Source organism: Drosophila guanche, unplaced genomic scaffold (assembly GCF_900245975.1).
Source record: "Drosophila guanche unplaced genomic scaffold, DGUA_6, whole genome shotgun sequence".
NCBI classification, from domain to species: domain Eukaryota; kingdom Metazoa; phylum Arthropoda; class Insecta; order Diptera; family Drosophilidae; genus Drosophila; species Drosophila guanche.
The window spans coordinates 5,317,603-5,341,419 of NW_022995751.1; the positions used below are offsets into that span (position 1 = coordinate 5,317,603).

Genomic DNA, 23,817 nt, shown 5'->3' on the forward strand with positions numbered 1-23,817 from the left:
AACCCCATTCGGCTTTCTGGCTTTCTGCTGCACCGAGACAATGTGTGTATGTACGGTATATAGGGTAGATGCCAGCCCCAAGACATAATCGAACGACGGAGAGAGACAGAGAGACACAAACTAAGGCACGCGGCGTATGCGCAATGCATGCGAATGAATGCGTGCTCAAGGCACGTTTACCCGTCGTCGAATCGAGATCGGAGGAAGGCCCACCACCAACACCAACACCAACACAACCACTGCCTTCTGCAAATAAAATTTCATTTGGCCAAGTTAGCAGCAGAACACCCCCCCTGACGGCACGCCAAATCTCTCTGCACACCCCATTAACCGGTTGCCCCGCTGAGAAAGTGCATTAAGCCATCGCCTGGCAAGGCATCGCTTCGCTTCGCATCGAATCGAATCGAATCGATTGCCGTCTGTCCCCTGCCTGCAGAGGCAACAAGCTGAGGTAAAAAAAAAACATGTTAATTGCAGTTGCAGTAGCAGTAGCTATAGCAGTGCAGTGCCACAGGTAGCTAATGGCAGCCACACTCGGAGTCTAGTCACTGGACAGGCACTTACTGGTTCTTTTGTGGTCTTGCCATATGGTAGCAGCCAATGCCCGTGGGGCGACACGATACGACGACAGGCAGCCAAATATTTGGCAACGACTCTGTGCCAAGACAGGAAAGTGGCCCACGGAACGGGACGAGGAGCGCGGAGCGCGGAGCCAGAGAGAAGCTTTGATGATGGTTACATGAAACATGAAGTGTGTCAGCCAGCCACAAACGATGATACCTTTAAGCCAGCAGCAGGTTGGAATCAGGAATCGTTAAGGTACTTCTACCTCTGATTGATCAATCTGTGTAAATCACTGTGTGGTGGATATGACAATTAGTTCCGTCTAGGATGTGCTGTCAGCTCTTGATAGCTTTCGGCGTGTGCACACGGGGTCTGGGGGGGCATGCTCTATAATTTGCCCTAAGTGATCAGATTGATGTACAAATGAAAGCTCTCCGCTCTTCGCACTATCCCCCTTTCTGCCTGGCGCTGTGGATTCTGCGGACACTCGGACAAATGTGCGACTTGTTTTGCTCTGTGTGTGTTCGTCGTGCAACGTTTCGCGCGATGCTTAAAACTGGTGACCCACGTTGGGTCTGATTTAGTCGTTAACGCGCGGCCAACACGATCACATCGCCAGAGAGAGATCGCACACACAACATCAGACATCGCAGACAACCCAGACAAACCAACCAACCCACCAGCAACTATAATACATGATCATATAATAGGTGTGCGGCATCGTTGTCGTCTGTCGAGGGTTCTCTCTCTCTCTGTCTCTTTTGATTTAGATTTTGTGTGGTGTTTTTCGGTGAATTGTGGTTGTGCCACCGCCAGTGAACGTCTCCGTCTCCGTCTCCGTGCAACAGCAAACAGCAAGATTTCGTCAAGTGCCCTTGGTTGGCTGGCAGAAAAAATAAAGGTGTCGCTCAGTAATTGGGTATTGCGAAAGTCGATAGTTTGCAAGTGTTTCGAATCGTAGCTTTCGCATATAGTACATATGCCAAGTGAAGTTGCCGCTGCTCCACATCTTCCCCAGTTACACAAGAGATTCCGATTCCTCCATCAGCCGAACAGCTGCTGCAGCAAAGTCGCGGTGAGTTTTATTTGGGGAACGGAAGTCGGCTTCAGGCATTCGCAAATTAGTCTAAGTCGGAGGCAGTGTGAGCTAACCAGACGGTAATAAAGCTCCTTTGTGGATTCGCACTAATTGTATTTAAATTTAGACAACGGAAAGCGGTGGCCGGCCAGCCGCCTGGGCGGTTGACGCAAATCATTGATCAAGTGCACAGAAATAGCAAGGCACAGGAAAGGGTCGCCAGAGCAGTTTGCGCCAGCGAATTACAAGTGATATTTTGGCTAAAAGGAATTCCACACACCCACACGCTGCAATTGATCTTTATCTGTGTGTGTGTGTGTGTGTGTGTTGCAATGGCATCGATTGATAAGCCACAGATAGGGTGCACCAACACGTTGGCCAACCCATCGACAGTGGACTCTTGCAGCTCCTGGACTCAGTCACAGACTGAGATCACCCATGATAAATTTACATTTAGCATTGCTAACGGCCGTTATAATTCGATTTGAAGTCTCGAGCGTCTCGAGAGCGTGTTGCAACTTGCAAACTGCTTCGAGTCGTGCTCTTCGCCCATGCCAGTTTATGCAACAATTTTTGCAACCGTCGCACAGGTTGCCACAGCAAGAACTTCATCAGACGGTCGGTAATATTCACTGTCATAGCAGAGACAGCAAACAGAGAGCAGATTAGACATTCAAAATTCAATTCACAAATCAATAAGCGGAGCAAGGCCGTCGGCTTTTATAAGCTTAGAAGCCCCAGACCAGGCTTAGATTCGCTCGCCCCGACCCGCCCCAACTTGCCCGATCAAAGAGCAATTGGCGTGGATCTGTGGTGCCAACTTTGTGTATATTTGGGAAGGGTATTATGCCTTTGTTTGGAGGTTTTTTATTACCAAGAAGCAATCGACTAAAAACTAGTTTCTTCCTAAATATATTCCAAGCAAAACTCCACCACAAACTCGAATTATGTGTGGTACCTTTTCTGCAAATATTTATAAGCAAAACCGTAGATTAATCGTATGAAAGATCTTTCTGCAAGGGTATCAAAAGCTTCGCCCTCGAATACACAAAATACACAGCCTTCCTTTGAAGCTGCTGCCAATTGAAATTGGTGCTCAACCACTACGACATCGAAGCCAAGCCGACGGCTGTAGAGCGCTAAGGCCGCTACTATGCTCCTCCACTCCACCACTCCACCGCTTTGACGACTTGGCTCATTGAACTTGGCTAACTCTAGACGACAAATACAATGCATAAATAACAATACATTAAGCAGGCAGACGAATCGACAACAAAACGAAACGAAACTCTCGAGTCGCGTGCTGTTTTCAAATGATTTTTTTTTTTCACGTGAAGAGCGGCAGAGGCATGCGGCGATTCATGGGAAATTCTTGGCTCAAACATTTTCTCAAAAATGATTGCACATACGCCGCGCCTATAGGCGCCTATTTATAGTTCTCTTGGCAAAACGTGGAAATCATCATCACATCACTAAATAAATCACGAGCAGAAAACAGTCAAAACAAATTGGTAATTTGCAAACTGGCAAATGGCAAATAAAAATGTAATTTATGAGCAAAATATGCGACTCATTCAAAAGGGAAGAAAGACACGGTTAGGGGACATGACTTTAGCCAGGAGACAATCCAGTTTAAACCGCCTGCACTTCATTAGTAAAACAAACTACCAAAGGTTTTGCATACCCAGAATAAATTATGATAAATATTTCTGCGAACTTTGAGTTTTGCATAGTCAAAAAGGTGTCTGGTTTGGGCCAGTTTTCAGTTTCAATTCGAAAGTTATGGCACAAACAAAGATCTATCGAGATGATCTTTAATGTAGAATTTCCCATTCAAGAGAGCAATTACTTTTCCCCATCAATAATTCAATTGGCACCTTTTCTTTCCATGAAAATTCATTGACTCATTCGATACATTTTCGAAAAGTCAAAGACTTAGTTTCTGAGTGTTCCATTGATCAGCTAACGACTTCCGCATATCTAAGACTTTGACTTCTGGTACAGACAAACCCGTACCCGCTGTACTTGAGATTATGCATCGAGTCCATTCAGGTTTACAGCGCGGCTGTATGGGTGTGCGGAAGATCGTTAGAGGCAGAAGATCACATCTCATGGGTCTCATAACGATGTATCATAGCTGATCTGCAGTCAAGATGTCAACGAGAGCAATTAGATAATACTGCAAGAGACTCGCGAGATTGAGGAACCGGAAAAATTGTCTCAATTTGCCAAAATTTCCATATCTTTGCCGAGAGAGAGAGATATGAGATGAGATGAGCTCTGAGATGAGAGATTATCTTAACTGGAACTGGCAGTAAAAAGCCCCCCAAATTACCCATGTCATATAGATACATATTTTCTAATTAAGAAAGGGGAATGGGCTGGGATTGGGCATGGGGAATCGCAGAAAAGTCCAAAGCTAGAGGCAAATGACACTAAAATTGGTGCTCGACATTTGCGAGAGGTTCTTTCTGTTTCGGTTTTACGTTTATTCTATTTTAGACACGTTTCAGACGCGGCACAAAATGCAAGGTACTGCTCGTACGGGTATGTGGATGGGGCAACGCTTCGCTTGCATTGAACTTGACATTCGTTGAGGTCTGCTTTCAATTTAGAAATATGTCAGCGGCACAAAACTATTTACAGAGCCAAAGCGAACATTGCACATTGCACGCACTTGTTGCGGTTCGCAAGAGAGGAACACAGATTCGAATGCACATGCGGATAGATAGAAAGATAAATAGATAGATAGATCTTGCAGCAGCATATAAATTATTAAATAGCATTTCCTTTTCCACTTTTTACAGCCATGAGTAAGAATGGACACAGTAATGCCGGCTTCGTCGGCGACCATGCGGACAGCGTACAGAAGCCGACGGGCAAGTCCTACTCCCTGGAGCTGGCCGAGAAGGGTGGCAGCCACAGCAACAGCAGCACGAACAAGGCCATTGTGGCCAAGGATCCCGATTACAATCCCTACCAGAATCGTGATGTCGAGCATCCCACAACGTAAGCAAAAGAAATTAAACAAGAGATTAAAGCAAACTAATCCGCTCCCACTCCTTTAGCAATTCGGAAACGTTGTTCCATCTGCTTAAGGGCTCTCTGGGCACTGGCATACTGGCCATGCCGAATGCCTTCCGCAACTCTGGCTACATTACGGGCTCCATTGGCACCATTGTGATTGGATTTATCTGCACGTACTGCATCCATCAGTTGGTCAAAGCGGAGTACGAGCTGTGCCGAAGGAAGAAGGTGCGTTTTATGTCACTCCCAATGCATGCCAGACCCTATCAGTGCTTCTCTCTCTCTGCTCCCATTTCTCAGATTCCCAGCATGAACTATCCAGCTGTGGCGGAGACTGCTTTGGGCGAGGGTCCAGGGTTCTTCAGAGCCTGCGCCCCCTACATTGGCACTGTGGTAAACACCTTCCTGTTGATCTACCAGCTGGGCACCTGCTGCGTTTACGTGGTATTTGTCGCCTCAAACATCAAGGCCATTGTGGATGCCGTCGGTGACACGAACGTCGATGTGCGCCTCTGCATGATCATCATACTGCTGCCGCTGATTCTCATCAATTGGGTACGCAACCTCAAGTATTTGGCGCCATTCTCCACGCTGGCCAATGCCATTACGATGGTCTCCTTTGGCATCATCTGCTACTACATCTTCCGCGAGCCCGTCTCCACCGAGGGCAAGGATGCCTTCGGCAAGCCCGAGAACTTTCCGCTCTTCTTCGGCACCGTTCTGTTCGCCCTGGAGGCCATCGGTGTCATCCTGCCGCTGGAGAATGAGATGAAGACACCGCAAAAGTTTGGCGGCAACTGTGGAGTTCTCAACGTCTCCATGATCCTCATTGTGTTCCTCTACGTGGGCATGGGTCTCTTTGGCTATCTCAACTATGGCAACTCCGTGCTGGGTTCCATAACCCTGAATATGCCAGAGCATGAACTGTAAGTCCAACCAAATGCCAGTGGTTTCCCCTCTATAACGTCTCTATCTCTCTCATCTTTAGCCTGTCGCAGTGCGTGAAGGGTATGCTGGCATTTGCCATCTATATTACCCATGGCCTGGCCTGCTATGTGGCCATTGACATCACCTGGAACGACTATGTGGCCAAGCGATTGGGTCCGCAGCGCAACAAGCTCTTCTGGGAGTACGCAGTCCGCACGATTCTTGTCCTGATGACTTGTAAGTGGCGACAGCATTCACATGTCTATGGCTTCTGACTGAATTATTGTTGTTTTTGTAGTCCTGCTGGCTGTGGCCATACCCAATCTGGAGCTTTTCATCTCACTGTTTGGTGCCTTGTGCCTGTCCGCCCTGGGCCTGGCCTTCCCAGCACTCATCCAGATTTGCACGCACTGGTACGAGACCAAGGGTCTGCGCAAGGTCTGGCTTTTGTTAAGTGAGTAGCAACCCCCCAACCAGCCAGAATTTATGCTAATAGAATGCTCTTTCTGTTTAGGTAACTTTGTGCTCATCATTGTGGGCATCCTGGGACTAGTGATCGGCACTTACACCTCACTCAGGGAGATCGTGCTGACCTTCTCCGAGTAGTAGCATTCAGTTATATAGTAATCCGCCAGCTGGCATTCCAATTCAAGCGAAAGTATTATGAGCAAACGAAAGATATCGAAATCGATAGACAATCGCATTCGCAGCAGCACAAATGACAAGAGGAATCTGCAGAAGCAGTTGCCAAAGCAGTCGCAGTTGCAGATACAAATCCAGATAAGATCTGCTCTATTTTGTACAATGTATAAACTTCTAATCTGATCTTCCATCTATTGTATCTAGCATTAGATAGCAATTCGCTAAAAGTTTATCAGATTTGTGATATTTTTAAGCATTGTGCCCAAAAAAAGAAAACCTGTACAACCCAATGTATGTTTATATATGAATATGTGTATATCTATATCTATTTTCATAACGCATAATGTAGTTTATAATAATCTTGATAAGTATCTAGTTTAGTGCCAAGTCACATCTTTATAAGCCTTATTTAACGTGCGATGATAGCAGACAACAAAATATGAATAAACATAAACCCTTTTTGCCATATTAAGATACGCCTTGCGTTGGGATAGATTGTGTTGGGGCTCTAGGCAGTGGTCACGGACATCATATAATCCTTAAGTGACTGGCAGAGTCGCCGTGCACCATCTACAAGCTTCGCTTTGCCATGGAAGCCAATGGATAAACGAAAGAATTGCTTACCACTCTCACCATCCGCCGCGAAGCGAGGCCCAGCTATGAACGCAATCTTCTGCTGCTCCAGACTGTATTTCAGAAACTCTCTAGCATCCAGAGGCTGCGGCAGACGTATCCAAATGAAGTATCCACCGCTGGGGCTCAACATTTTGCAGCCCTCCGGCAGCGCCGCTGCGAGGGCCTCTGTGGTGGCCAGCATGCGCTCCTTGTAGGTCTCGTGGAAGCGAGCTATCTGCTGTTGGGCAAGATTTAGCTTGAACAGACTACCCACAATGCCGGCGGTGTAGTTGTTGAAGCAGCCACCGCTGTTCGCAAAGCCACTGCCCTCCAGCAAAGGCTTTATGCGCGGCGGCACCTCCAACCAGCCCAGACGCAGGCCAGGGCCAAGAATTTTGGAGAAACTGCAGTTGGATACGACATGGCCAGCATAGTCGACATCCGTCCGAGCATCATAGGCAAGTAGGCGCGCCTCAGGCCTCTCACCATAGTATAAAATGTTGTACACATCGTCGCACACAACAAGAAAGTCGTGCTTCCTCGCGAGCTGGACAATGCCGCGGCAAACCTCTGAAAAATGTAAATCAAAATGAAAATGAAAACTGCTTGGCCAGAGGAAAGACTTACCTGGCGAGAAGAGTATGCCCGTGGGGTTGTGGTAGGTCGGAATGGTGTAGTACATTCCCCAGAACTCCTTGCTCGACGAGCTGAATCTATGCTTCGCCACCTTCTCGCCCAGATCCCGCAGATCAACGCCATCTGCATTCAGCTTGACTGGCACGATGGTTAGACTGGTAAAGTGCTTCATGCTGTCCAGGGCTATCATGTAGGTGAACTCATCCACGAATATATAGCCCTGGAAGTCAATCAATGTCGACAGCAGCAAGTGCAGGCCGTTTGTGGCGCCAGCCGTAATAATCAAATCCTCACTAAAAACCATTAAACAGTGATAAGTTGCAAATCGTACAACGATTAGAGCCACAAAACCGCAGGCCCAACACTCACCAGTTTACAGGGCTGTCGTACATGGCGCTCAAGTATTGTGCTATCTCACGCCGCACCTCAAAGCAGCCATTTGTGGGTCCGTACTGAAAGATCAGCGACTGATTTTCCTTCTTTTCATGTTGCTGAAAAAGTGCACAAGGTCGTTTGAATGGGAAATTGCATAATTGAGGTGCACCACTCACTCACCAGACAATGTTCAGTGGCCTGCTGAAAGATATCGCAGCAGGACTCGAGGAGGTCAGTGCCCGGAGACCCGACGCCCAAATTGAGGACGTTTGGCTCGTAGACATTCCACGCGCCTCCGTCGAAAAGATGCTTCAGCTTACGTTCCTCCGTCGCACGTGACATGCTGGTCCGTAGAAAGTGGGTCTTCTAATGGTCTTATCAATCCGCGCAGCACTCATATTTATAGAATAGAACATTTGCGGTGGCGCGAAGCACTCGAAACTCGTCATTTTTGTCATTGCTCTTTATTGCGATGGTATGCGAATGGCAACGCATCAAGAGCCGTTCACAGCGGCACGCAAACAAGCAGCTGATCACATTTGTTATTGGGGAAAATTGGAAAACTGCTACATCGAAATGGACACGGAAAAGCCATCAACTAGCGCTGCTGCTGCTGCAGTTGCATCTGCTCCAATAATGCAGGAGCAGAATGCACTTCTGGACTCGCCACTCCATGGGCCAACGCTCTCCAGCAGCTCCAGCTTCGAGGCTCTGGCCCGCCACGACCCAAATCTCAGCCGATTGGCGACGCATATGTTCCAGAAAACTGAGGAATACATTACGCACGAACTGAACGCGCCCCTAGAGGACTACAGGCTATTAGAGGAGATGAACAAAGCTACCATAGCCAAGTACAAGGACATGCGTCAGATTGCAGAGAACCTGAATGTATCGACCAGCGAGCTGAGCCTCAAGTTTCAGCAGCTGGCTCCGCTAATGCAGCAGATCGACGAGATATCCGACACGGTTGACAAACTAGAGGCTGCCGCCTACAAGCTAGACGCCTACAGCATAGCATTGGAGAACCGCGTCAAGTGTGTGCTGCAACGAAAGGCGGGCACCAATGTGGCACAATAATCAACGCGCAGGCCACGCAAAAAGGCTTTTAGTATACTTTTTACAATAGACTTTATGTTTCTAACCAAGTAATAGTTTAAATATAATCGCAATTATGTTAAGAAATATCAGGGGAACTGCAATAAGACAAAGATGGTTATTATTTATGTGTTTTTGATGATGTGCAGATGTGCTACATACTTTTGGCCACTGTGCGAATGGAACGAATGAGATTTAACACTTGGTCCTTGGCCGTGGGTGCTCCAAAGTCCTGCTGACCCGCTTGCCGGCCCCAGCCAACTGAAAATGTGCTCAAGATTAGCGTCGTGGCGGTTGAGACTTGCAATTGCCATCTAGGCAAACTTACACTTGGCCAGGAAGCGCTCCTCGTGCAGAATGCACACGGCATTGAGGCACAGCAGCGAGGCTTCGATGAGCGTCCAGAGAGTAAACATTATAGAACAATTGAGAAATATTTACATTGAAATCAACCAAAAAGACCGAGCAATTGTTGACGTCAGTTGTCGTCTTGCCATTCACCTGTTTCGTAGACACCCCCAGCACATGGCCACGTCACAGGGCGAATGCCTTGTCACAGTTTGAGCGCCAAAATAAGATTCAAGTGAAAGCAATTTTTATTGTTTATTTAGTGTTGGTAGCACTCCAAGGGCGCAATTCGACCAATTGTTTTCTGAAAAAGATGGATTAGCTGGTACGACTATTTTGCCACATTCATATATGTACCTGTCTCAAGTGTCCAAATACCCAAGTCGGTGTTTGGGAGGACTTTGGGGCAGAAAAACTCATCAAACTGCTCCATGGGATCCACATCGAAAGGCGTCTCTGCCAGCGGTATCAAACTAGGACATGAAGTAAAGATTAGCAATGTAGGGTTAGGTCTTCCTGTGTGCCTTACCCTTTGAGGATGGGTGCTGAGAATGAAGTTAGATACGAAAATCGCTTCAGGAAGAACTCCTGATCAAACAGCACAGCTCTTGGATTCTTTGGGCTGTTGCCAAACATCAGCGTGAGCGTTGGATCTACTCCAGAGTGGGCTAACAGAGTGCGAATAGTTTTCGGTACTACGTGCTTGTTGAGGGATGAGAAATCCGCAGGCTTCAGCTTGTCATTCTACAGGAGGCAAACCAAAAACCAGAGTACAGAATATTTTATTAATTTCTGATAGACCTCATACCTTATCCAGCTCCTCCTTGAACATGCGCTTCATGCGGGACAGCATGGCGAAGGTTTCAATCATTTTGAGGGCCCAATATCTGGCCCCCAAGCGCCGCTCCTCCGGCTCATGGACATTTTCAGTCAGGTGTACAAGAGCCACAAAGATGTTTTCGGTGAACCCGTGGATGGCGATCAGTTTAAAGAGTCCCTCAGTGGCCGCTATGATGAGTTCCTCATTGTCTTTTATTTCCAGGCCCACGCCCATGAAATATTTCATTCGTAATATTTCTGCAACGTAGACCTCGGGCAGATTCCTAACAGTTGATGTTTGCTTGACCAATTCGTTAAGTTTATTTATCACAGTGTCAAGAATCTCCTTGGGCGTCTTTAGCTTATTTTTTGATAGATATGCCCTTATGGCATTGAACTCTTTTGGCTTCAGTTTCTTGATGGCCTTGAGGCTCTGGGCGCCCTTGATCTGGCACTCCAGGGCTAGGTCGAAGGCGGATAACTGGTGTGCCATCTTCTGCCTGAACTTAATGTTGTCCTTGCCTTCCAGTTTTCCTGCATCCACATCGCAGAGGGTTTCCTGCAGCGGCAGCCAGTAGTTTTGTTGCAGCCACTGCAGGCAAATTTCTGCGGCGTCCCTCAACAGATTCACTGGTGGCATTTCCGTGCCGTGCGAACACTTGTGCCGTATGTCGACCACGAACGATGGCAGTCCCAACTCCTGAGCCTTGTCGTACATGCTGATCCAGTTGTGGCCTTGAACGGTGGACGACATGAAGTTAAAGAAGCGCATTATTGCGTGCGCATAGATTTTGTCCAGATTCACGTCGTCCTTCTTGTCATCCAGCTGCGCCCGGACAATCACTGCAGTGGCAAGAGCTGCCGCTGGGCACAGGCTGCCTCGTCGCAGCTTCCAGATGCGGATCATGGACAGAGCCATTCGAAGCTGACTGCTCGTTGCATTCTTTCCAAATATAAGAGTATAAGCTTCTTTGAATTCGGCTCTGAAATGTAAAATATTAATTAAAAACAAAAACAAACTAAATAAAACAAAACGCACGTGGATTTCCATGGAGTAACAATTGTTCGCTGCTTGACGGGCGCTGCTGCTGTATGTGTTGGCGTAGCGCCTGGCTTGCCCTTTGAACTCATTTCTTAATTTGTTATGTTTATATCCACTTGAGAGTTTGCATTCGATTGAGCAAAAAGCAAACAAAAATTAATATTATTTCCACCTGTGGAGCAGTGCTGGTAAACAGCGTAGCGTGTATGAAAAGTGTTGCATACTTCTGCATAGAACAGCTGTTGTTGTGTGTGACCTGCGCCGTGTGAATGCCAAAGTAAAAAAACTGGTGCCAAAAATTATATATATCGCCAAAGTCGAAACCGATCCTCATCCTTGCCATGCCGCTTTCCATGCTTAGCTAGAGCAACAAATCACTGAATAAGCACTACACCCCCTTTGGCAGCCCTTGCATCCAACAAATCACATGCAGATCCTCTACACTTATAGTCCCAACAACAACGTGGTGGATATACTGAATGCCGACTACAACGATTTCGATGTCCCGCCAACGTCAAAGAAGATGATAATTGGCTCCTGTTCGATGTTTGTGATATTCTCATACCTAAAGCTGCTCTACATACTTGTGGCCATCTATCTGGCCCTTCACCACGCTCACCACTAAGCGGCCCCCGTGCCATGTATCACTTTGTGTCGCATCAGACGCCGGAACTGCGGCTCTCGGAGACGGCACTGGTAAGCAGCCACGTAACACAGTATTTGAAGGGATTTCAGCTCGATGCGGTGCGATTCCTGTACGAGCGCCTCAGCAAGGGAGAGTTTTGCATTCTCAACGATGAGAGTGGTCTGGGGAAATTGGCCACCGTGTCGGCCCTGCTCAGTGCTATGGATCCCGCAAATAAAACGCTGATTGTGCTGCAAAACGATGAGCATCTGCTCGCTGGCTGGCAGTTTCACCTAAACACTCTCACCGATCTCTCCGTCTACACTATTCAGAGTGTCCAAGGTAATTTGGGTAATCTGCTGTCAAGAGTTTCCTTGAATTAACTGCCCGAAACCTCTCGTTTAGACACCACCGAGTCAGCGCACAGCGTTTACCTGGCCAAGTGGAGCAATCTACGCAGCATTGGGGATCTCAGCAAACTGAAATTCGACTACGTTTTCGTGGACAATCGCGGCCATGCACTGAACAACAATTTCTGCAACTCCATGCTGGTGAAGCACTTTGAAGGCAAAGTAAACATTGTAATCTCTAGTGTGGACATAACGGTGAGGAAATCGAAACCCACGTCACTTCGAGTCCATAATCTAATCAACATTTTTGTGCTGCAGTCGGACGTGAAGCTCCTGTACAACGTGCTGCGACTGGGTGGACGCCTGGAGCATAAACACAGAAACTTTCAGACTTTCGATCGCACGTTCCATCTGCCAGATCCCAAGGAGGTGTTCAGCAAGCGCATAGATCTCGAGGAGTACTACAAGAAGCGTGGCTTCCTCAGTGAATACATCAAGTAAGGCCGCCCATTTAGAGCCATTTAAAGACCATTTGTTATGAATGTTTTTTCCGTCATCTCGCAGGGATTTTCGTCTGCGTCGCTTTCGCCATCAGTTCGAGCAGAGTCTGCCGCTGGTGCCGCTCGAGCAATACAAGGCGATTCTGAATCTGTGGCTGGCCTTTAGGAATAGTCAGAGCACACTCAGCGGCTCGTCGGATGTCTGCTCCACCGTGGCATCGTCTGTGGAGATCAATCAGTGCCAAACAGAAGAACCAGGAAGGGCCGAGTTGGAGCACAGCAATGAAGCCGTGATAATGCCGCCATTGGTCTTTGAATCATCCGACTCTGAGCATGAGCTAGTCATGCTGCCAGCTGCCGCTCCCGTTCTCGATGCCAATGAGATTTTGATTGTCTCCAGCGATGATTGCGAGATTATTACGTCCCCGAGCACGCCGCCCATGCACAAGCCATCAAAGGAGTCACCTTCAATAAAACCAAAGCGGAAATATGTGAAACGCCAGCATACTGCTAAGCAACCAGAACTTACCGAATCGGAGCCAGAGGAGCAGGAAAATATGAGGAGGCAGAAGAGGCGTGCACCCACGGCTGCTGCCGTTGTTGCTGCTGGCGTTGTTGCTGCTGCTGCTGATGATGTTGCTTCGGCTCCTGCTGCTGTTGCTGCTGCGTCGCCTAAGGAAAATCCAAGAAAAGAAAATGTTCGACTGAGGAGAATGTCGTTCGCGGCGCCACAGCGTAAAAGCACTCCAACACGGAAAGCAATGTCACCGCCACCGGTGACACCAAAGACAGAGCCAAAGGCTAAGCGCCGACAGGCCTTGAGCCCCTCGTCACTACTGAGACGTCCAGCAACACGCGGAATGCAGCGTCTGACGCGCTCTGCAGACGCGAAGCTGAACAGCAAGTACTTGATGCACAGAATCAGATTGGAAGACTGCAGAAAGACCACGCCCAGGAGACCCAAAACGGAGTCCAGTCAAACGCCTAGGACAAGAAAATCGAGGGTGAAGCAAGAGCCTAGCGAGCCACAAGAAACGCCGAAGAGGCGCCCAGGTCGTCAACCAAAAAAAGACATTCAGGATAAATCCAACAGCAGGACAACCAAATCCAAGGCTGCAGAAGAAACATCCAAGCGAACACGAGGACGTCCACGCAAAAAAGAAGCGCAGCGGCAAGAATCTGCAAGCAAATCAAAGGAAAAGCATGCCGTAAATAGCTCTAAGGTAAAGCCCATCGTTGCCACACCCCAAGTGATGAGCAGCGGCTCCCTGTCGTCCGAGTACATGCAGTGCGGACAAAAACTGCCGGACAACGTGGATGTGCTGGATCTGCCAGCGTTCCGGATACCGTTTACGCCGCAGCCGGCAAACTTGATGCTGCCATCGACCTTCACGCTGTTCAGCGACTCGGAGGTGCTGTCCGTTCCGCTGACCAGCCCACAGCAGCGAGAGACCATCGTCATCTGCAGCTCCCACGACGAGGGCTCGCAGCCGTGCTCATCCACTACGCAGAGCCGCCGCACAAAGGCACTGAAGCGTAAGCGGAAGCAGGAGCCACCAACCAGTGGCTCCTCAACCTTTGGTATGCTGCTCTCGCAGCAAAGGAACCCGATTAAATCTCCGGATATCTTTAGCAACTGCTCGGACATTTCGCAATTGACAATGGCTCAGCCGCCACCGAAACCATCTTCGCCCTTCGAGGGCTTCAAAATATTTGGGTCTGAGGTGAAGCAGGTTCAGCAGCAACATGCCAAGGCGATCGTTGGACCAGCTAAGAAGAAGCGTGAACGCTCCTGCCTGGACATCCTAGAGCAGATTTTTGAGCCACGTACACCGGTGACATACAGCCCCAAGGTCCTGCCCAGCCTGCCAAATGTGACACCACCCCAGCAGCAGCAGCAGCAGCAGCAGCTGCAGCACACGCCAAAACAGATAACCGAACGGCGGCGAACATTTGCCGAAGAAGATTACTTTGAAATTACCAACAACGGGGAGTTTGGCAGCCGCCTGCGTCTCAACTCCTCGGGTAATGTGTCGCCTGTGCAACAGGATCGCTCGACGCAATCGAACAAGATCACCAACTATCTGATCAGCTCGGGGCCGGAGAAGTCGGGCAACAGCGTCAATCGCGCCGCATCTGCCACGCAAACAATGCGCAAATCACCCAAAGCCGCCGGCAAGTCCACGCAGTCTACGAAGCTGACGCGTTGGTTTGGCGCCGCCTTCGGTGTCGGCTCCCAGAACGGCTCTGTGGAATCCCAATCGGTGAGTGCGCCCAGCACACCCATGGCGCCATCGACGAGCGAGGCGGCCTGTCGGGCACGCTCAGCACGCAGTGCAGGACCCAGCAAAAGGAAGCGTTTGGATCTGTACAAGTGAAACGTCGCACGGCAAGAGGCAGTTGGCAATATCGAATCAAAATGCATTCATAAGCTAACAGAATTCAGGGAATCCCCGAAATACGGCACACAAACGAAATATTAAAGTGGTATAATGTTAACTGTAAAACATTACCCAGCCAATTTAGTAGAATTTTAATGAATTTCTTTCACGTTCTAAAACGTTGTTACATTGCTTTCCGTTTTCCGCTCGATGGTCCCAGCCCTCATGTCCGCTGTTTGCTGAATATGTGTGTGAGATTGTGCATGACCGCCTGACGCTGATACTCTAGTTCACGACGACACATGCTTCCCAGCAGCGGTGGACACTGATACTGAATGCGCTCCAGGGCCAATGTGTCTTCATTGGCGGCACTGAAGCTAAACTCACTCAGAGAGTGCACTGTGCAGGAAGGGGAGAAAGTGGAGGCAATGAATAAACAAAGTACGCTCTAAGGGGAAGATAGTTGTGTCACTCACAGCAGTAGAATCCACTGAAGAAGCAGGTCTCGTGGATGGACTGAATGGCATAGGCGATGGGTGTGATGCCTGGCTTCGTTTTGGTCACCACATACTTGGCCGTGGCTGTGTTTAGCCAGTAGGGCCAGTGGGAGAGTCGCTCCGTGTACTCCACAGTGTAGCGCCAGTCATGGGCGTGGCCATGATCGGCTAGGATTTTGAAATTGATGCTGCCGGAAAGCGAGATGGATTGTCAGATAGATGGTGCGGCGCCTGCTAAAGCATATCCATATATACTCACATGGTGGGATTGAGCAGACGCATTTTGTTAAAGTCTGCCACATACTCCCAGACCTTTTCCGGTCTCGTCTTGCCGATAATGCCCTCGATCTGGTAAGTCCGATAGCCGCTGGAGAACACAAAGACGTACAGCAGCAGGGCGGTGGTGAGCAGCAGCGAGAAACGCTTGATGTTCCATCGACGGACGCTATGCATGATGTGTGGTTGGCTGTGTTTGTGTCTGTGTCTGTGCCTGTGTATATCTTGGATTCTGATATTCACAGAATAAACAAATTCCAAAATGTGGAAGCGGAATGAATGGATCACAGAGCGACGGCGGCCATCCAAACAAATAGAAGGCAAACAACAGAATGAGGAGAAGCACGCCAAAATATATGGGAGTAGGCCGCCAACGAGAAGATCCCACAATATCACAGTCAAAGTTTATCCAACTTACAGTAATCATGATGCAATTGTATAAGGTGGTCTCGTCGACTGCCTCGCTTCGTTTTCGCACCCCTAGCATTCAGTGCGAATATACTTTCAAGTAATAAATTATTACAAATCAATATAAAAAATAAAACTTCAACTCTTTTCTTGCAATGTGCAGCTTTAATCACCATGCCATGAAAGGGTCAAGCGGTATACTCCATTGTCGATTGACAGCTTTGTTAAGGGCTCCGTGTTGCCGCCGAGACCACCTTATGTAATTGCATCATGGTTTTAATATAATTCTGTGCCTTCGTTCACTCTCTCTCTCTCTCTCTCTCTCTTTCAGTACTAGACATATGCAAGATCAGCACTTTTTCTTGCTGATGGATAAGGAATATATGAATTTATTTGAAAAATATAAAATACACAAACACAAAATTAAACTTGATCTGGAAAATCGGACTCATGAGCGTCGCGCAGTCCCTTCATGAGGCGCAACAAATTTTTGAAGTTATGCAGATGTAGGGCACATACCAAGATGCGATCGTCCCGAGTGCCTTGTTTATATTGCGGCACAGCTAACCATGGGAAATCCCTAATTTTTTTTTACGGCTGTTGTAAAGATATGTTTTGCCCAACGGCCACTAGGCCCAGGTGAACTCGAATGCTGGCACAAAATCGAACGATATGTTCCGATTCTTCCCTTCAGCTTCAATGGTGGGCACATCCGTATACATTAGTTCATATACTTCTCCATTCTTGCAATCTTGAAGCCCTTTTCGATTTATATAATTGTCGGTAACGATAGGATAATTCAAATTGTATACATAAAAAAAAACAATTTTTCTATTGCGACTATCGACTACTATCGATGGTTTAAAATTTACTATCGTCCACTATAGATGGTGCCCACTATCGATAGCTCTCCGCCGCTAGTACAAACCGAAAGACAGATATTGAAAAGCCCCCTTCTGGAATACGAATTTCAGTGCTAAAAGCGCAATGGGTAAATTATATAGCCTATCGCACAACTATAGCGATATATTTTGCAACCAACCCCGTGCTCGATGGCTGAAATGCAAAACTTCCACTCTGTGTTCTAAGTTAATAGCAATACAGATTTATAAATAAATAGAAACGTTGTATATCCCAAAGAAATTAATATGAATTATTTCGCCAGTTCATAAAAAGATCAGCTGCAAAAAAATGGGTATATCGATATGTTGCTGAATATAAATTTCACATCTCTAGCTGGCAGCTGTTTTTTTCTTACCGCGCGCTGTTTTCACCGTCGCCGACCACATTTTTCTTTATTATTATACCTTAATCTGCTTGTTTGTTTTATAGTTTAACATAACTTAAGTACAAAATGCTTTGTAGACTAGTTGCCAACAGGAATTTGAGTGCCAAATATGCTGGCAATTTTAAGGTAAGCAGCCACACGCCACCCACGAGAAAAAAACACCACACCAAGGAACAGTTATGTAGATCTGCTGGAAAACATGCAAACTGGATTAAAAACAGTCATTTATCTTTATGCCGCTTGTATAAAGTGAGCAATTATGCCAACAATCATCAGATCAACAGGTGATAACCAGTCTAAAGTCAAAAAGAAAAAAATCAACAAAATCAACAGGTGCACAATTAATTTGGAAACTCAAAAACAAGCACAGTGAAAAAATATTCTATGGACAGACAGTGCTAAGGCATAACTGTGGTTTTGTTCGCCAATAGCCATTGTTCACTGTACATTTTGATTTAGTAGAGGGCCTGCCAGCCAAGTCCCGTGATAAGCGCTATTTTGATAGACCCACGCGAACAGCCCACTTGATGGCACGCGGCCCCCAATGACCTCCCCCTGCAATCAACAGCTTAATATTAGAAATGAGCAAACTTACGTAACATTTTGCACAAACAAGGCACGCACACACACAGTCACGCACCCTCGTACACACACACAAACGAGATCCAATCATAAGCAAACGATAAACCACTATGCTAATGCCCCACTAACATTCCCCTACAATCTGCACGCTTCCAGCTTATTGCCTGCTACTCCACGTCGGGAAAGAAGCCAAATGGCAAGGTCTACGAGTCGGCCATCGATGCAGTGGCGGATGTTCAGGATGGGGCCAAGATACTGTTTGGTGGCTTTGGCATCTGCGGCATTCCAGAGAAGATGATTGCAGCACTGAAGCAGAAGGGCGTCAAGAACATCACCGCAGTGTCCAACAATGGAGGTAGGTGATGCACGCACCCATATAATATCTTCCTAATACGAAACCCCTCTCTCCGTTAAAGGTGTGGATGACTGCGGTCTGGGTGTGCTGATTAAGCAGAAACAACTGAGTAAACTTATCGGCTCGTATGTGGGCGAGAACAAGGAGCTGGTGCGTCAGTATTTGGCCGGAGAGCTGGCCATGGAACTGACGCCACAGGGCACGCTGGCGGAGAAGATTCGTGCGGGTGGTGCTGGCATACCCGCCTTCTACACGCCCACTGGCTACGCCACTTTGGTCCAAGAGGGCGGTGCACCCGTCAAGTACTCGAAAGATGGCAAGGTGGAGATTTCAAGTGAGGCAAAACCGGTGAAAGAATTCAACGGACGCAACTACGTGATGGAGGAGTCGATTTTTGCTGACTTTGCCTTTGTCAAGGCCCAGAAGGCGGATCCCCTGGGCAATCTGGTGTTCAATAAGGCTGCCAGGAACTTCAATGCACCCATGTGCCGTGCCGCAAAGATAACCGTGGCCGAGGTGGAGGAGCTGGTGCCCGAGGGCGCACTCTCGCCCGACGAGATCCATGTACCCGGCATCTATGTGAAGCGAATCTTCAGGGGCACCGACTACAACAAGCGCGTGGAGCGTCTGAGGATCACCGAACCACAGGATCCCAGCAAACCAGCTGCTCCCGCTAGTCCCGGACAGGCGCTGCGCGAACGCATCGCTCGTCGTGTGGCCCTGGAGTTCCGTGATGGCATGTACGCCAATCTGGGCATTGGCATGCCCGTCCTCTCCTCCAACTACATACCCAAGGGCATGAACGTGCTGCTGCAGTCGGAGAATGGCATTTTGGGTCTGGGTCCATTCCCCACCAAGGACCAAGTCGATCCAGATCTGATTAATGCCGGCAAGGAGAGCGTCACTGTGGTGCCCGGCGCCTCCTACTTTGGCTCCGATGACAGCTTTGCCATGATTCGTGGCGGACATGTGGACATAACCATTCTGGGTGCCATGGAGGTCTCTGCCACCGGTGATCTAGCCAACTGGATGATTCCTGTAAGACAAGAAAATAATTCCTACAGATTATTCTCACTCCAAACTTGATCCTTTTTGTTGTTCCAGGGCAAACTGGTCAAGGGCATGGGTGGTGCCATGGATTTGGTAGCTGCACCCGGCACCAAGGTAATCATCACAATGGAGCACAATGCCCGCGATGGTTCACCCAAGATTTTGGACACTTGTTCGCTGCCCTTGACCGGCAAGGGTGTCATTGATCTGATCATTTCGGAGAAGGCCGTTTTCGAGGTGGAAAAGGGCGTGGGTCTTACCCTGATTGAGGTGGCCGAGGGCTATACCGTCGATGATATTATCGCCTGCACTGGGGCCAAGTTCACCGTCTCTCCGAATGTCAAGACGATGGGACAGATAGCGGTTTAATAATTCCCAGATAGTGCTTCAGAGGCGGTTTGGTGGTTGGGTTGAACGTACTTGAGTGATATTTTAGTGCATTTATTTTGTGTTGATCGTGTGACAATAAACGTTTCTGTTATTTAACTTCGGATTTTCATTTGTAACCGAAGGGAAAATATTTGTTTTTAAAACATAAACCTAAATTAAAATTCCTTGAAAGAAATAATTTAAATTAACTTTGAAAAACATTAAATATAGAGTTTTTTGATGCCATATCATGGTGCATCGTTCGTGGGCGTTGGCGTGTCCGTGTGCGTGTCTCTTCGGCAGCTATCCCATGGCCTTGGATATGTTCTTCAGTGTGGCCGAGCGATGGGCGGTGCGCATCTGTTTGTTCAATATGTCAAAGATGCGATTGTACTTGCTGTCGGACTCGGTGCGACAGATGGCGCAGAACTGTGACGAGAGCACATGCATGGGACTGCGGAAGTAGAGACTCTTCTGCATGGTCAGGCCATTCTTGTGGTGCGACATCATGTGCAGGAAGATCTCAATAACAGCCATCAACGCGCCAATAAAGAAGTTGTAGCAGAAGAGTGTCGGCACCAGGAACAGCAGATAATGCTGACGCTCGTAACCCAAGATGATATTCTGCAAAACGAAATTCAATTGGTTAGTGGAGGGAATCACTGCAGTTTGGAGTCTCTTCTGCTGCTTACGCTGCTCACACCATCCATGTGACAGTAGTCCTCGCGCTCATAGCCTGGCGTCGTTTTCTTCGGCACCTTGGGTGCACCATGCTGCACGGTTATGTCCAGATCCCCTTGATATTTGTTTGTCATCAAGTCGTCCATCTCGTCGCACAGGGTGCCGCGGAGGCAGTGCTTCGGCACATGGAAATTATGATGCTTGCGATAGCGCACCTTCATCTGACCGTGTACGGGCTCGCCGGTCTCTCCATCGTAGGCGGGCTGTGTCACACGGGCCGAATCCGTGTAGAAGTACTCCAACTCTCCTGTTTCGCTATTCTGCAAACGAAAAATCCAGATAAGGGAGCTCGATAAGAGTACAACTTAAGAGAGCTTGGAAACCACCAAAAACCACATTCATGTGGCGTGATACCCCAATGTCTCGAGGCTGAATAACCAATAATCAAAAATTAGCAATTCAGATTTATGGAACTCCTCTAACATGAAAGTTGATTGTCTTTTCGGGGCAAGTGTACATATACCAAGAAGATCTGATTCAGCACAGCTGATCAAAACAAATATTTAAGAGTAGGGTATGCCAATTTCGTGGCGGTAGAGCGACAAACGAAGAGTTGGTTCTCATCATTGTGCGCATATTTCAGTGTTTTCTTTGTTTATTAAATGTTATCTACACACACACCCAAAACGTATGAACAAAAATAAACCCGAAAATAGATTCCATAAATCTATGCTGATAAGAAAGAGGGGTGAGTGTTGTGTGGTGTTGTGTTGTGTGGGCGCCCACTTAGCGGATTTGTGGAGTTTGTGACTCTGAATCACCTGCGTAGAAGCCTTAGATTATTTGCACTATGCCAACTGCTAGCAGTTTGCTCTTACCACCAGCATGCTGTCTGCTCTACTAAACACAGTCCACAGAAACCCAACAAGAACCGCTTCTCTACCTCGCATATGTCTTATCAGTTGGCTGCTCTGACCAATGTGTGTGTGTGTGTGTGTTTTGTAAACGATCGACAGACGGTTGGCGCTTATCATTAAAGAGTCTATAGACGCTGACTTATCTCTCGACGGACAGGCCAGGACAGGCAGCTCCAGAAGATACGCCTATTAACGGGCAATTAAGGCGGTCACAACGGACAGCAGAAAATTGTAAATTACCCATGCAATTACAGCGTTCTCTCCTGTCTCTCTGCCGCCTTTTGTTGGATTCATAAATTATGGGTTGCATAAGCAATGAGGAGGAGTAGCTGCCGTTGGGGGGAGGGCTAGCCAACTGGTTTGCGTGCCAAATGCGATTTGATCGTAATAATAATATTGCAAATTGATATACATTACGGGCATGGGGAGTGGAGGCATTCGCATGCCATTCCGATACATCTGATAGGATAATGAAACTGGAATTTAATCACATTTAAGATTACACGTGAGGCGGAATGCATAAAGAGTCTTCTAGGCGAGCAAAAGGGATCCTTAGGTTTCATAATAATGAATGGATAAATGGGATAGCACACAGATCCGTAGAAATATTTCAAGCTTGGAAACAGCCAAAGGGCATGGAGAATTGATTTTTGTGTGAAAGTTTTAGGGCATGGAAACTGGGTGACAAGAGCTTGTCCATTTGGAATTTAATTGGTTTTTCTTAAATAAACTAGTGAAAAATACCCATTTAATAGAGTAACTAAAATTCCACCATATGGCACCCACAAATTTTGATAATATACACTAATTACACTCAATCTACATGCAAATTTTGCAACTTTATAGCTCTATTTCAATGATCCTCTGTTGATCTTGGGGCGAATAAAAAGTGATTTAATCAAAAACAAACAACTAAAAAAATATAATTAAGGTTCTTCAAGTGCAAGGCAAAAACAATTTTCGAGTATTGTGGGAATCAAAAGTTGAGATAGAAAGCGACGCATGGGCTAGCATATGGGTGGCACAACCGGTAGCACACTTGATTGGAGTACCACCTGTACAGGTGTCTGTACAATGTAAAGCCTTTTAGCCAATGGAACAGCAAACGACTCTAATGATAGATAAGCTAAATGGAAATCGAAATGGAATAAAGGCAAAACAAGGACAGTCGGTGGCACCCAATCAATCTACAGTTGATAATCTATGGGGGGGACTACACTACACTATATATTATGCCCATGTCTAGCATATAGTAGTTATTTTTGTTGGTTAGTCACAGTTGGTTTCGTACATGGAGTGTAATTAACTGAGATTGCTTTTTACTTTTGTTGTTGTTATTGTTGTCTGTGTCTGGGGCGGCTTTTAATGAGTTTGGGTTCAGTTTTAGATTCAATTTAAACGTAATTACAAACGGAATAGCTTCCACTCTATGCCCCTTCTCTTTCCTTTCCCTTCTCTCAGTGTAGAAACAGATGAAGATCATCTCCATGTTCCATCAGAGGCATATGGCCAGACAGCCTCAGCCTCCTCTACCACTTACACTCACAGAGACCGTCGCCCTCTCTCTTTTGCACTCACCGTAATGGAATAACCCATCGCTGCCTGTGTGTGTGGCCTGACACCAAAGCAAGTGGCTTTGTTTTTATTTAACTTTAGATTTCAGGCCCTTATGGTATTATGTACCACAAAACAACACATATACGCAAAAATGGTATAGATGTGCATGTGGATTTTCACTTTGCTGATAATTTATGCCAACGCAAACAGGGAAAAACTGAATTTGTTGTGGAAAATTTTAAAACCGGTTAACATCGGTTGGTGGCTGCTGTTCTGGTCCCATTTGTTTTTGGTTCTCGATGGCTAAGTCTTTCGGGGAATAGTAATTAAATAAGCACCTAACAATAGCACACTATTTAAGGTGTTCACTTGACTTTTTTCGTTAGCTTACGATTATTTATTTCTTTTAGCTTTTTTGTTTTTATTTAATCGAGCCCGATTGACCAGGCACCAGGGACCAGGTACTTCAGTTCGATGATGGGCTGTCGATATTTTCTTGACTATCGATGGTTGTTCATGGGACCATGCATGGTATATTCTAATAATTTAAACAATATGATGCTTAGTTTTAACTTTAAAGTGTGGTCGTGTGTAAGAGTTTAACGAAATATAATATTATTCGATTAATGGCTTAATTCTCTGTAAGATTGGTCAACATTAAGGATTATCTTTTATTGGATTGTTTATACAAATTATTTTAATGCCAGAAACCTTTTTTAGCAATTAAACTCGACAAAAATGAAATTTTTACATTTTAGTTACCTGCACGGTTACTTCAAACTTGCTACATATTAACTACATGTTTATGTAGCC

General features: G+C 47.0%; 10 protein-coding genes across 14 annotated transcripts; 5 read left to right on the forward strand and 5 right to left on the reverse strand.

Annotated features, from left to right (window-relative positions):
• Positions 1–901: 901 nt before the first annotated feature.
• LOC117587469 (proton-coupled amino acid transporter-like protein CG1139) lies at positions 902–6,528 on the forward strand. 3 transcript variants are annotated; one of them, XM_034278193.1, is made up of 7 exons: positions 902–1,636; positions 4,449–4,651; positions 4,711–4,897; positions 4,970–5,595; positions 5,658–5,833; positions 5,895–6,050; positions 6,111–6,528. In XM_034278193.1, exons 1-7 carry the CDS (start codon positions 1,544–1,546, stop codon positions 6,200–6,202), a joined length of 1,533 nt encoding a protein of 510 aa, XP_034134084.1. In that variant the 5' UTR covers positions 902–1,543; the 3' UTR covers positions 6,203–6,528. The 3 variants fall into 3 exon arrangements, with proteins under 3 accessions (XP_034134084.1, XP_034134085.1, XP_034134087.1); XM_034278194.1 differs by having other exon boundaries at positions 903–1,639; positions 4,450–4,651; XM_034278196.1 differs by lacking the exon at positions 902–1,636 and having other exon boundaries at positions 4,434–4,651.
• Positions 6,529–6,566: 38 nt separating this feature from the next.
• On the reverse strand, positions 6,567–8,262 carry LOC117587471 (uncharacterized protein YER152C). Its single transcript, XM_034278201.1, has 4 exons — positions 8,045–8,262; positions 7,859–7,980; positions 7,481–7,782; positions 6,567–7,423 (listed from the first exon to the last, which is right to left on the reverse strand). The coding sequence occupies exons 1-4, from the start codon at positions 8,204–8,206 to the stop codon at positions 6,747–6,749; spliced, it is 1,263 nt and encodes a 420-aa protein (XP_034134092.1). The 5' UTR covers positions 8,207–8,262; the 3' UTR covers positions 6,567–6,746.
• A 123-nt stretch (positions 8,263–8,385) lies between these two features.
• Positions 8,386–9,085, forward strand: LOC117586841 (biogenesis of lysosome-related organelles complex 1 subunit 2). The gene has a single exon (XM_034277132.1). The coding sequence runs from the start codon at positions 8,441–8,443 to the stop codon at positions 8,939–8,941; it is 501 nt and encodes a 166-aa protein (XP_034133023.1). The 5' UTR covers positions 8,386–8,440; the 3' UTR covers positions 8,942–9,085.
• LOC117586842 (immediate early response 3-interacting protein 1) lies at positions 8,976–9,455 on the reverse strand. Its single transcript, XM_034277133.1, has 3 exons — positions 9,288–9,455; positions 9,122–9,220; positions 8,976–9,057 (listed from the first exon to the last, which is right to left on the reverse strand). Exons 1-3 carry the CDS (start codon positions 9,373–9,375, stop codon positions 9,002–9,004), a joined length of 243 nt encoding a protein of 80 aa, XP_034133024.1. The 5' UTR covers positions 9,376–9,455; the 3' UTR covers positions 8,976–9,001.
• An 82-nt stretch (positions 9,456–9,537) lies between these two features.
• LOC117586838 lies at positions 9,538–11,377 on the reverse strand. Its single transcript, XM_034277130.1, has 5 exons — positions 11,166–11,377; positions 10,116–11,109; positions 9,837–10,051; positions 9,665–9,780; positions 9,538–9,611 (listed from the first exon to the last, which is right to left on the reverse strand). Exons 1-5 carry the CDS (start codon positions 11,255–11,257, stop codon positions 9,556–9,558), a joined length of 1,473 nt encoding a protein of 490 aa, XP_034133021.1. The 5' UTR covers positions 11,258–11,377; the 3' UTR covers positions 9,538–9,555.
• Positions 11,378–11,421: 44 nt separating this feature from the next.
• Positions 11,422–11,818, forward strand: LOC117586843. Its single transcript, XM_034277135.1, has one exon. The coding sequence runs from the start codon at positions 11,596–11,598 to the stop codon at positions 11,791–11,793; it is 198 nt and encodes a 65-aa protein (XP_034133026.1). The 5' UTR covers positions 11,422–11,595; the 3' UTR covers positions 11,794–11,818.
• Positions 11,773–15,164, forward strand: LOC117586837 (protein suppressor of underreplication). Of its 2 annotated transcripts, XM_034277129.1 has the most exons (5): positions 11,773–12,135; positions 12,199–12,398; positions 12,462–12,640; positions 12,708–13,820; positions 13,854–15,164. In XM_034277129.1, exons 1-5 carry the CDS (start codon positions 11,808–11,810, stop codon positions 15,019–15,021), a joined length of 2,988 nt encoding a protein of 995 aa, XP_034133020.1. In that variant the 5' UTR covers positions 11,773–11,807; the 3' UTR covers positions 15,022–15,164. The 2 variants fall into 2 exon arrangements, with proteins under 2 accessions (XP_034133020.1, XP_034133019.1); XM_034277128.1 differs by having other exon boundaries at positions 12,708–15,164.
• Positions 15,160–16,169, reverse strand: LOC117586840. Its single transcript, XM_034277131.1, has 3 exons — positions 15,781–16,169; positions 15,501–15,709; positions 15,160–15,423 (listed from the first exon to the last, which is right to left on the reverse strand). The coding sequence occupies exons 1-3, from the start codon at positions 15,972–15,974 to the stop codon at positions 15,248–15,250; spliced, it is 579 nt and encodes a 192-aa protein (XP_034133022.1). The 5' UTR covers positions 15,975–16,169; the 3' UTR covers positions 15,160–15,247.
• Positions 16,170–17,464: 1,295 nt separating this feature from the next.
• On the forward strand, positions 17,465–19,966 carry LOC117586929 (succinyl-CoA:3-ketoacid-coenzyme A transferase, mitochondrial). Its single transcript, XM_034277291.1, has 4 exons — positions 17,465–17,619; positions 18,232–18,430; positions 18,492–19,468; positions 19,535–19,966. The coding sequence occupies exons 1-4, from the start codon at positions 17,560–17,562 to the stop codon at positions 19,847–19,849; spliced, it is 1,551 nt and encodes a 516-aa protein (XP_034133182.1). The 5' UTR covers positions 17,465–17,559; the 3' UTR covers positions 19,850–19,966.
• On the reverse strand, positions 19,886–23,428 carry LOC117586931. Of its 2 annotated transcripts, none has more exons than XM_034277294.1 (4): positions 23,026–23,428; positions 20,542–20,850; positions 20,045–20,473; positions 19,886–19,966 (listed from the first exon to the last, which is right to left on the reverse strand). In XM_034277294.1, exons 1-3 carry the CDS (start codon positions 23,041–23,043, stop codon positions 20,153–20,155), a joined length of 648 nt encoding a protein of 215 aa, XP_034133185.1. In that variant the 5' UTR covers positions 23,044–23,428; the 3' UTR covers positions 19,886–19,966; positions 20,045–20,152. The 2 variants fall into 2 exon arrangements, with proteins under 2 accessions (XP_034133185.1, XP_034133184.1); XM_034277293.1 differs by lacking the exon at positions 23,026–23,428 and adding an exon at positions 21,409–21,432.
• Positions 23,429–23,817: the final 389 nt, after the last annotated feature.

Bases quoted from the DNA above. Each gene is read 5' to 3' on its own strand.
- LOC117586837 (XM_034277128.1), top strand. From the start codon at position 11,808: ATGTATCACTTTGTGTCGCATCAGACGCCGGAACTGCGGCTCTCGGAG. The intron at 12,136-12,198 runs GTAATTTGGGTA...CCTCTCGTTTAG, and splicing joins CACTATTCAGAGTGTCCAAG to ACACCACCGAGTCAGCGCAC. The intron at 12,641-12,707 runs GTAAGGCCGCCC...GTCATCTCGCAG, and splicing joins TTCCTCAGTGAATACATCAA to GGATTTTCGTCTGCGTCGCT.
- LOC117587469 (XM_034278193.1), top strand. From the start codon at position 1,544: ATGCCAAGTGAAGTTGCCGCTGCTCCACATCTTCCCCAGTTACACAAG. The intron at 1,637-4,448 runs GCGGTGAGTTTT...CCACTTTTTACA, and splicing joins ACAGCTGCTGCAGCAAAGTC to GCCATGAGTAAGAATGGACA. The intron at 5,834-5,894 runs GTAAGTGGCGAC...TTGTTTTTGTAG, and splicing joins GATTCTTGTCCTGATGACTT to TCCTGCTGGCTGTGGCCATA.
- LOC117586929 (XM_034277291.1), top strand. From the start codon at position 17,560: ATGCTTTGTAGACTAGTTGCCAACAGGAATTTGAGTGCCAAATATGCT. The intron at 17,620-18,231 runs GTAAGCAGCCAC...GCACGCTTCCAG, and splicing joins AATATGCTGGCAATTTTAAG to CTTATTGCCTGCTACTCCAC. The intron at 18,431-18,491 runs GTAGGTGATGCA...TCTCCGTTAAAG, and splicing joins CGCAGTGTCCAACAATGGAG to GTGTGGATGACTGCGGTCTG.
- LOC117586838 (XM_034277130.1), bottom strand. From the start codon at position 11,257: ATGAGTTCAAAGGGCAAGCCAGGCGCTACGCCAACACATACAGCAGCA. The intron at 10,052-10,115 runs GTATGAGGTCTA...TGCCTCCTGTAG, and splicing joins TCAAGGAGGAGCTGGATAAG to AATGACAAGCTGAAGCCTGC. The intron at 9,612-9,664 runs GTACATATATGA...CATCTTTTTCAG, and splicing joins TATTTGGACACTTGAGACAG to AAAACAATTGGTCGAATTGC.
- LOC117586841 (XM_034277132.1), top strand. From the start codon at position 8,441: ATGGACACGGAAAAGCCATCAACTAGCGCTGCTGCTGCTGCAGTTGCA.
- LOC117587471 (XM_034278201.1), bottom strand. From the start codon at position 8,206: ATGTCACGTGCGACGGAGGAACGTAAGCTGAAGCATCTTTTCGACGGA. The intron at 7,783-7,858 runs GTGAGTGTTGGG...AATGGTTTTTAG, and splicing joins TACGACAGCCCTGTAAACTG to TGAGGATTTGATTATTACGG. The intron at 7,424-7,480 runs GTAAGTCTTTCC...TACATTTTTCAG, and splicing joins GGGCATACTCTTCTCGCCAG to AGGTTTGCCGCGGCATTGTC.
- LOC117586842 (XM_034277133.1), bottom strand. From the start codon at position 9,375: ATGTTTACTCTCTGGACGCTCATCGAAGCCTCGCTGCTGTGCCTCAAT. The intron at 9,221-9,287 runs GTAAGTTTGCCT...GCACATTTTCAG, and splicing joins GGAGCGCTTCCTGGCCAAGT to TTGGCTGGGGCCGGCAAGCG. The intron at 9,058-9,121 runs GTATGTAGCACA...GTCTTATTGCAG, and splicing joins CATTCGCACAGTGGCCAAAA to TTCCCCTGATATTTCTTAAC.
- LOC117586931 (XM_034277294.1), bottom strand. The intron at 20,474-20,541 runs GTAAGCAGCAGA...TTCGTTTTGCAG, and splicing joins ACATGGATGGTGTGAGCAGC to AATATCATCTTGGGTTACGA.
- LOC117586840 (XM_034277131.1), bottom strand. From the start codon at position 15,974: ATGCATAGCGTCCGTCGATGGAACATCAAGCGTTTCTCGCTGCTGCTC. The intron at 15,710-15,780 runs GTGAGTATATAT...GCTTTCCGGCAG, and splicing joins CGTCTGCTCAATCCCACCAT to CATCAATTTCAAAATCCTAG. The intron at 15,424-15,500 runs GTGAGTGACACA...CTTCCTGCACAG, and splicing joins CTTCAGTGGATTCTACTGCT to TGCACTCTCTGAGTGAGTTT.
- LOC117586843 (XM_034277135.1), top strand. From the start codon at position 11,596: ATGCAGATCCTCTACACTTATAGTCCCAACAACAACGTGGTGGATATA.